At 59.0% G+C, this 9,083-nt stretch overlaps 1 protein-coding gene across 1 annotated transcript; it reads right to left on the bottom strand.

The window, feature by feature from the left end:
- Nucleotides 1-5,769: 5,769 nt before the first annotated feature.
- Nucleotides 5,770-8,726, bottom strand: LOC307068020 (forkhead box protein J1-like; the record flags this gene model as incomplete). The annotated part of the gene is made up of 2 exons (XM_079725646.1): nt 5,770-6,537; nt 8,229-8,726. The coding sequence occupies 2 exons, from the start codon at nt 8,724-8,726 to the stop codon at nt 5,770-5,772; spliced, it is 1,266 nt and encodes a 421-aa protein (XP_079581772.1).
- Between the last annotated feature and the right edge of the window lie 357 nt (nt 8,727-9,083).

Genomic DNA, 9,083 nt, shown 5'->3' with positions numbered 1-9,083 from the left:
TAGGTCGTTCCTGTGCTTCTCGGCTTACTAGAAACAAAATTCTTCCGACTGAAGATATGATTGACCTTATTTACAAAACAGAAATAGAGTCACAGATGTAGAAAACAAACTTATGGTTATGGCGGGGGGCAAGGGAGGGGAGGGATAAATTGGGGATTGGGATTGACATATACACACTACTATATATAAAACAGATAACTAATAAGGACCTGCTGTAGAGCACAGGGGACTCTACTCAGTTCCCTGTAATGGCCTATATGGGAAAAGTATCTAAAAAAAAGAGTGGATATATGTATATGTATAATTGATTCACGTTGCTCTAGAGCAGAAACTAACACAACATTGTAAACCAACTCTTCCAATTTAAAAAAACTATCTACTTGAGGCCTGAATGATGGTAAAGAGAATCGTTCCAATAGCCTACAAACACTAGTGTACGCTGAGCTGCTAACGTCTCTTCACCTCACCTTTGCTGTGCCGCCAGGGCTGTGATCCTTCTGCTACTGTAATATCAGCCATTTTCTTCACTAAAGCAGGAAAAACCTACTGCCTAACAGTCGGTTCCCCCAAGGGGAGGAAGCTGTTCTCCTGCTGCAGATGAACTTTGGGGCTGCTAGAGCAGTTCTGTGAGACTCAGCTGAGAAGCTGAAGCAGGAAGGAAGGTGAGGGCAGTTGCCCAAGAAGCTTCAGGATCTACTCAACGTAGATGGAGAACTACATGTATCTACTGCAGCCTTGGCTCAGAGGCCCAGAAAGAGCCAGGAAGGCTGCTGAGGTCCTCAGATACCCTGCTTGCTTTGATATTCCATCAAGAAGACAACCTTTCCCCAAAGCCACACCCTTGAGCAGTGCCACCAAGTCACACCAGTGCCCCTTTCTCTACCCTTTAGAGAATACCCGGGAAAGAAATATAATAAAAGGGAGCAAAAGACCAGGTCTTTTACCATCTTCTTGTGTGGGTGATCCGTCCTCTTCTTCTAGAACATCATTTCCCTAGGACAGAAGGAAGGCACTGTGAGTCCATAAAGCAGTGAAATGAGTGTACTGATTGTCAGAAGACAGAACTGATCACCCTCATGGTATGCATACATTTCCTGTCCGTGTGAGATGGCTGGGAGGCCCAGCAGAGGCAGATTTTGCTTGGCGAGGCAGGATCGGCCCATAGGGACCAGGTGTGAGGCACGTTACAGAGGGACCAGGTCTGAGGCACCTTACAGAGGGACCGTGGGACTGTCAGGAATAGCCTTGGTAATAGTTTAGCTCACACTGTTTCTCTCAGGTGGAAATAAAAGTTGTCAAATGAAAAAGCAAACCGTGAGATCATAAAACTTTCAGAAACCCTTTAGGATCCCCAATCCCATCCAGATACTCCTTTGAGAACATCTGGCTCAAGAGAAAGTTGTAGAGTCCCCACTGGGAGCTGGGCATTCCATATACTTGGGCCACACCTCCATCAGAGCACTTCTCACGCTGAGTTATAACTCTGATTCCTCCATCAGACGGAGCTCCGGGATGGGTGGGATGGGTGGATTGGGGGCGTGGGCAGGCAAAAGCCATGTCACTCGGTCTTTGTGTCCCCCAGTGCCAGGAAGATGTGAGATGGCTGTGCCAGGTAAATACTAAGTGAATTGGAGGACAGACACCCTCTCAAGGGTCTGCCCTGGAAGACTTCCCTCTGGAACTCACCCCACGCCTATTACGCTGAGACCAGCGCCCTCTGCTAATCGGACAGTCCCTCTGCCTGCACCCTGCCTCTAACAGATCCAAGTGCAGCAGCTTGGAAGGCTTCTTCCAGAACAGCCCCCATCCTATTTGCATCCTCTGCCAGCGCCGGCAGTCCCTCTGACCGGGGAGGGGCACCAGCGTCCACCTTGCTCTTACCTCTGCATCCTGCTCTTCGGCGGTGGTGGCGAGGCCCGCAAAGTTGCAGTCTGGAGACGCCGCTGGCGTCACCTGCAAAGGAGCAACAAAAGTCAAGGTGCAGATGTCACCGGCTCTCCTACCCAGCTCGCCTGGCAGCAAACGCAAACCAAGTCCTCAGGACAGAAGTGGTGCCACATGGAAGATCACATCTGAGGGAGTCTTTGATTCAACGACACGGTACCCTGTTTTCCAGGGCTCCCCTCCTGAGCACTGGGGGGCTTTGCTGATCTCCCTGGCAGGCCCTGGACTGAGCTCCTTGGGACTCGAATACAGAGCAGAGCAGAGCGGCGAGGGCGATCCCATGCTCCTCTCTTACCTCTGCTTCTTCTGAGGTGGTCCTGCTGGCGGGCCGGGGGCAGGGGAGAGCCTCCCCGTCCTCTTCCGTGCCAGGGGCGATGTAGGAGCCGGACATGGAGGAGACGCTGTCGGTGCTGATCTGGGAGGACACCATGGACATGACCTTCCTTCTTCAAGTCTGGGTCCCCAGTATGTTGAGGGGGGCAGAGGCGGGGAGAAGAGTGTTTCCTGCCCTCAGCTCAGCTCTTCAGGAGGCCTGGCGCATTTGCTTCAGGCCAGCATGGAATCCCATCCCGGGGGCCTTCCCGTCACTGGAGCTGGGGGTGGCCTGTCCCGTGGGCAGACGGGGAGGGTCCCCAAAGACTGAGTTCTTGAACATTGCCCCTCATCCCTTTCCTGGCTGGCGATACATGGGGGAGGGAGGATAGGGAAGAGGTGGAAAGTGAGGAGACAGAAAGCTGGCTTCTTGCTTTGGGAAGGGACTGTACCACACCTGAGGGTGAAGTGGCTGAAGGGCTTCTCACCTCAAAAGTGGAGATCAAAGGAAATGCGAAACGTGCCCAGAGAGCTTGAGTCATGGGCTCAAAGCCACACAGGGCAAAAGAGAAAGGACAACTCAGTGCAACATGGGGTCCTGGATTGGGATGCTGGACTGGAGAGGAGCATTACTGGGGTGATCTGCAAGACGTGAAGGGGGTCTGCGGTTACATGGGATTACCAGGTCAGTGTTCATTTCCTGATTGTGATGGTGGTACTGGGATTATGGAGGCGTGTCCTTGTTCTAAGGAAACACACACTAAAGTATCTAGTGCTAATGGGGCAGCCTGTCTGCAACTTACTGTTAAGGGCGCAAAATATATATTGACTGGGATTACATTGAATCTCTAAAGAAATACGGAGTCACTGAACGTTTTTTGAAAAAGCCACCCAGCCAAGGGCCGGGGCAGGGATGAATAGGAGGGACAGGATGCACTGACGCTTCCCGCCCCCTCCACCGCCAACCCCCAAACGCTGCCTGCTGAAAGGGTGTGTGAAGCCCTGTGTTCTGGCCGCTTCGGAGCCCCCTCTTAGCTTTGGCTGCTCGTTGGCAGCATCCATGGACCCTTAAAAGTGCCAGTGTTTGGGTCCCAGCCCCAGAGACGCTAGTCCCAAGCATAGGGATTTTCAGGAGCTCCTGGTGATTCTTCCTGGCAGCCAGAAGCTTCTTCAGCCTTTCCTTACCTGGCAGGCAGTTCTGCCAACCCCTGACCTTGCCCCTCTTCCCCCAGCATGGGCCCAGGCAGAGGGTGAGGAGGTGGGACAGTGACCGGCCCCACCTGTCAATCCAGGGTGTACCCCTTTTGGCGGGGGCTGGAGGCTGAGCCTGGGGACCAGTGGAGAGGCTGGAGCCCCCATGTTCCCCCAGTGCTGGGGAGCGTGGGGAGGAAGGCCGGAGGGTGGTGGGGAGAGGGAGGGAGTCGTTGCTTAGGGGGTGAAGGGAGTCTCAGAGGGAGGCTGGGGCAGCCTCCTCAGCAAGCGGTGGGAAGGGGATGGGCTGCCTCCTGAGCTCTGTAAGGCCCCAACCCGGCTGGCCCTGCAGTGTGCGCACCTTTCTGAAATATTTGGAATAATTAGCAAGGGAAAGCAGCAAGTTGGCGGGGGAATGCCAGGTTGTCCTGGAGCCAGCCTCGAGTGCAAGGAAAGAAAGGGGCTTCAGGAGAAAGGGGCTCGTGGAGGCTGGGCAGGATTGTGTAGGACAGTGCCCATTTGTGTGTGTGTGTGTGTGTCTGTGCGCACGTGCATGTGAGTGCTGGGGGAAGGGGCTGTGCACCACAAGGGCGTGCTGGCGGGGCCAGGTGCGGGCTCAGGGGAGAGACGGGTTCCAGGCAAAGCTGGGGTGAGGGGGTTGAAAGGTGCCTGCCGAGTGTCACATATTTGCTGTGCCTCAGTTTCCCCATCAGAACTCTGCTACGTTGATTCCTCACAGGCTGGAGCTGTAGGGTCTAGGCACCCCGTCTTCCGTCTGCCCTGATGGCCTCCCTCAGCCCCAACCTGCATTGGAGGGAAGGCCCTGGGCGGGGTGAATGAACCCCAGGGTGGCAAGTGGGGCCCCAGGGGCTGGGGCCCTCTGACCTCACACCCTGTCCCTTCAGGAAGGGACCAAGGGAGGGAGGAGCTGGAGACAGGCCCAGGCGAGGACCGCAGGTGAGTCTGGGCAGGCCCTCAACTTGGGCGAGGTGGGGAACGTGAGCCGAGCCCTGGGCAAGAACGGCCTTTGTGAGTGAGTCTCCAGGGCCAGGGAGGGGGCTGTGCCTCCTTTGCCGCCTGCTCCTCGGGCCTGTGGGTACAGTCTCCCCATTGCACATCTAGAGGTGCCGAGGCCCTGGCTGCAGGGGAGCCCCGAGGGCCGCCTCTCAGCCCCTTTCTCTCTGGGGACCCAGAGATCATGAGGAGTGCATCAGGGGACACTCTGCAGGCCTTTGGTGCCCCCCATCTTCCTCCCAGCCATTCCCCCTTGGGCCGTGGCCTCCCCAAAACTGGCCCATGCTTTTCCCCAGAGAAAGTTGCAAGCAGGTCCAGTTTGAGATTTTTTTTAAACTTTATTTTTAAAAATGTTTTTATTGTAAATAACTTTCTATGAAAAAGGTTAAATTGCCCGATGGGTTAGGAGAGTGGATGTGGGATGCAGCCCAGGGGGTTTATGGTGGAGCAAGACACTCCCCCGCAGGAGTGCAAGCAAGGGCACGGGGCCATCCCCCCTTCCTGGTCCCAGTGGTTCTAGCAAGCACTGCGTCCCTCCCAGTTAAGCCTCCGCTATAGCTACACTCACTACATCAGTCTGTCTGTCCCCTTTCCCCCTGCAGCTTGGCTGCCCCAGCCCCTAACCCCCAGATCCCCAACTCCCCGCTGCTCTCAGCCTCAAGTTGGGCTCAAAGATTAGGGACACATACCCTGTGCTCCATCTCTAGGGATGAAGCCAGAAGATCCCAGAGGCCTTAGAAAATCTCCTGGCTCCACCCAGCACCCCGGCCTCATTTCTGTCTCCTCTCTCTTCCCCCCTCCGCCTAGCTCCTCCTCACAGACTGCCGGGAGAGGCCTCTTGGGTATTAATTTGCAGTCACCTAATCAGTATTTTCTTGTACCTGGGAACTTTCTCTGGATAGAGACCTGGGGAGGAGAGCAGGAGAGAGAGAAGCTTCGAAGCTAAGGTGTTCTGGGGCGGGCCCTGTACTGATGTTTCCAGCTTGGCCAGGGCCCCTCCAAGCCGCAGCTCTCATAGTGCAGGGCCCTTAGCGTGTCTCTGGGGCAGGGAAGAAGTGGATCAACGAAACACTGTGTGTATGGGGGGCTGGGGAGCGGAGGCAGCAGTTTTGGTCCTGGGCCCCAATTCTCAGCCTGCTGGACTAGGATCTGAGGATGGCCTGGGCTGGGGGCCGTGTGGCCTGGCGGGGTGACCTGGCCCAGCCCCTGCCTGGGCGGTAGGGTGTCCATGGGCCTGCACTGGCGGGGAGGGGGGCAGTCTGGGTCCAGACTTCGGTGCTGTCTGGAGGTGGGGCAGGGCCTGGCTTCTTACAAGAAGGCGCCCAGGCTGGCCCAGTCATGCAGGTCAGAGGCCAGTGTGGCATCCCCGGCCTCAAAGAGGGGCTCGGGGGGCAGGGAGCTACGGGTGCTCTCGTCCCAGGGGTGCTGCAGGAAGGATGTGGCCAGGAAGGTCTCATCAAAGTCCAGGCTGTCGGTAGCCTGCTCCACTGGAGGCCCCCAGGTAACAGGGCACTCAATCTGGTGGCCGTGGATGGTGAGGTCCACGTCCCCGTGTGAGGCGGGGCTCAGCGGCGGGATCAGCTCCGAGGTCTCCAGCGTGCCCAGCTCCCCGTCCAGCGTGCCAGCGTCCAAGATGGCCTCCCAGTCAAAGTTGCCCTTGAGGGGTTCCAGCTCACCCTGCTCCTCCTGGGTCAGCAGCAGGGGGCTGGAGGGCCGCGGGACCTTGGCCTCCTGCTTGGGCAGCGGCTGTTGACGCTTACGCCCCAGCCTGCCCTCGCCTGCACCCCAGCCCGCCTCCCCAGTGGCCTCCTCGAACTCCCGCAGCAGCTGCTGGGCCTCGGTGCTCACGGTCAGTGGCCCAGCCCATGGGGCGGCGCTGGGCTCCGGCGCGGCCTGGCGGGCAAAGGCCGGGTGGATGTGGACTGGGGGCAGCCGCCGCTTCTTCAAGGCCCCACTCAGCAGCCGCTCGGCGTACTGGGGGTCGATGCGCCAGAAGCCCCCCTTGCCTGGCTCGTCCTTCTCCCGAGGCACCTTGATGAAGCCCTTGTTCAGGGACAGGTTGTGGCGGATGGAGTTCTGGACACAGGGAGATAGGAGAGAAGGAAGACAGCTGGGTGAGTGGGTGGGCTCAGTGATGGGGGGCTCCTAGCGCCACTGCCAGTCCCACCACCACCTTCTCTCTGATGGGGGCAGGGGAGACAGAGGCGCTGCTCCGACCAGGAGGCTCTGGGACACCAGCCACGGGGCACCAGGCGCTGGGAGTGCTGTCGGGGGTTTTTGTTCCCTTTTGCCAGGATATCTGCCTGCTCAGTCATCCGAGCCCTGAGCCGCAGGGTGGCTCTCAGTGCCACCCTGTCCTGCCCTCCCTCCCTTACCCCGCCGCTTGCGGCCTCTGGTCAAAGGCCTTGGCTCCCCCAGGGCCTGGACGGCCATCTCCCTCTGCCTGGGCCTGGCTGGCCTTCTCTGTTTGTGAAATGAGTGAGTGGGTGTGAGGGTGTGTGTGTGGGGGTGGGGGGATGAAGTGTGGGAGGATCTGATGACTTTCCTTGTTTCTAGAGCCGGCTGCTGGCCTGGACCCTCACCCACCATGTCCCCCTCCTCCCACCCCAGGCTCTGAGGCCTCAGTTGATTATTACCCAGCCAAGAGCATAGCGCTCATTCCTGGGGCCTCTCAGGCTTGGAGTAGGGTGGGGGGTGGTGGAGGGTCTCTGCTTTCTCACCAAGGTTACAAATGGTACCTGCCCCAGGGTCAGGGCCCAAGCAAACGTGGAATAGCTGGGATCACAGGAACTGTGATCCTGTGACCTGTGCCACAGGGAAAGGATCTGTGCATCCTCAGGGTCTCTGTCCCCAAGTAGCCCCTGATCCTGATGGTCGAAGATGCTCAGGGCAGTGTGTGCCCAGCCTGAATCACCATCCTGCCTTGTTCACGCCTGGGTGCACAGTCCAAACCACGCTGGGGCACAGGGTTCTGGGGCCTGGTGCGTGGGGCCGGCAGGTGAGTAGTACCCCCTGGCAAGACTGGGATGTTTACATGGTGGCCTGGGCCCCTTGGCTGCTCTGTGCCAGGTTCCGGAGACTTGGAACATGAAGCCAGTGTGGGAGGAAAGAGCCCCTGTGGAAAGCACGTGGCTGAGGTAATTGTCCCCCCAGGGAGGTTGATGAGAAGAGGGGGAGGAGTGAAGGCAGGAAACTAGGGAGGGCTTGGGGTGGGGGCTGGCACAGCAGCTTTCAGAAGGCCCCGTAGCCCTTCCACTGGGACACAGATGGCCTTCACACCCCGCAGCACGCCCCTCTCCCCTCCCAGACCCCCTCCAGCCAACTGAAAGCAGGCAGGATGCAGAGCCTGGCAGGAACGACGCTCTGCCTCCAGTCAGGCCCTGACAAACTGACCTCGAGGAGGGTAGTGTCTAGGAATTCCAGGACTTGGGACAAAAATGTGTCCCTCAGTCCATCAACCTACCCTGGGGAGCTGTGTCCACGCATAGTTCAGCCCTGGTCTTTGGGCTGAGCCTGCCGGATGAGTGACAAGTTCTTTCCACTTGAACCTCTATGTCGGCACCCCTACAGCCCTCTGAACATCCTCCCTCCTCCGTCTCTGAAGTCAAAGGGGCAGCAGTCCAAGCACTGGGCTCCCTTGAGGTCCTTCCTCGACGGCCTTCCTCTCTCGGGGCCCTGGCCGTACCGCGCCTACTTGGCCTGCGGATCTGGGATGTGAGTCCAGTCCGTGCGGGCATGGGGAGGGAGGGAGGGAGTGCCTCCCCTACCTGCCAGGTGGGATCAGCGTGACGGAAGTAGCAGAAGTTGTCCGTGATCCACTTGTAGATGGCCGACAGGGTGATCTTGGTGGCCTTGCTGGCCTGCATGGCCATGCAGATGAGCGTGGCATACGAGTAGGGCGGCTTCACGTGCGGGTTGGTGGCGTGGTCCACGTCGTCGGAAGGCGAGGCCTGCAGCCCCGAGGGGGCGCTCCGCGGCGTGCAGGAGTACGTGGGCTTGCCAGGCGTGTGCGGCTGCCCCAGGCAGGCGGGGTCCGCCGCCAGGGGAGACCCCGGCTCGGCCGAGCCTGACAGCTCGTGGTAGCCGTGGGGGTCGGTGTCCCCCGAAGGCAGGGCGGGGACCTTGGCGTTGAGAAGGGAGAATTCCTGCAGCCACTGCAGGCTGGTCAGGCTGTCATTCAGGGCGTTGGACTCCTCCAGGCCGCCTTCCGGTCCGGCCTCCTCCGCTGCCCCTGCTCCCGAGACGCGTAGCCAGCTCTCCGCCATATCTGCGGGGACTCTCCGAGGGGGCTGTCAACATCCACGAGCCGAGCCGAGGGTGGCCGCCGAGCTCTCCGGCCCGCTGACTCCCGCGGCTTCAGTTACGCAGCCTCCCGGAAGCGGGCTTCCATCCCGCGATCCGGGGGTAGCCTCCTCCAATCTGAATGTGGTGCCTGCGGGGACCAGAGCGGGAACTGAGCCCTCTTTCCCCACCCACGAGGGGCGAGTGTGTGCGAGGGGGGAGGCTCTTACTAAAATCCTTCCTGCAGCTGGGGAGGATCTTTTACTGCCGAGGTCTGGGAAACAGAAGGTGTGCCCGGGGGTCCGACCCACACGGGGTTCGCCTCGTTCTTTTCCTCTTTG

This window comes from Hyperoodon ampullatus, assembly GCF_949752795.1.
Source record: "Hyperoodon ampullatus genome assembly, chromosome: 19".
Lineage (NCBI taxonomy): Eukaryota > Metazoa > Chordata > Mammalia > Artiodactyla > Ziphiidae > Hyperoodon > Hyperoodon ampullatus.
This window is presented reverse-complemented; position numbering and strand designations above follow the sequence as displayed.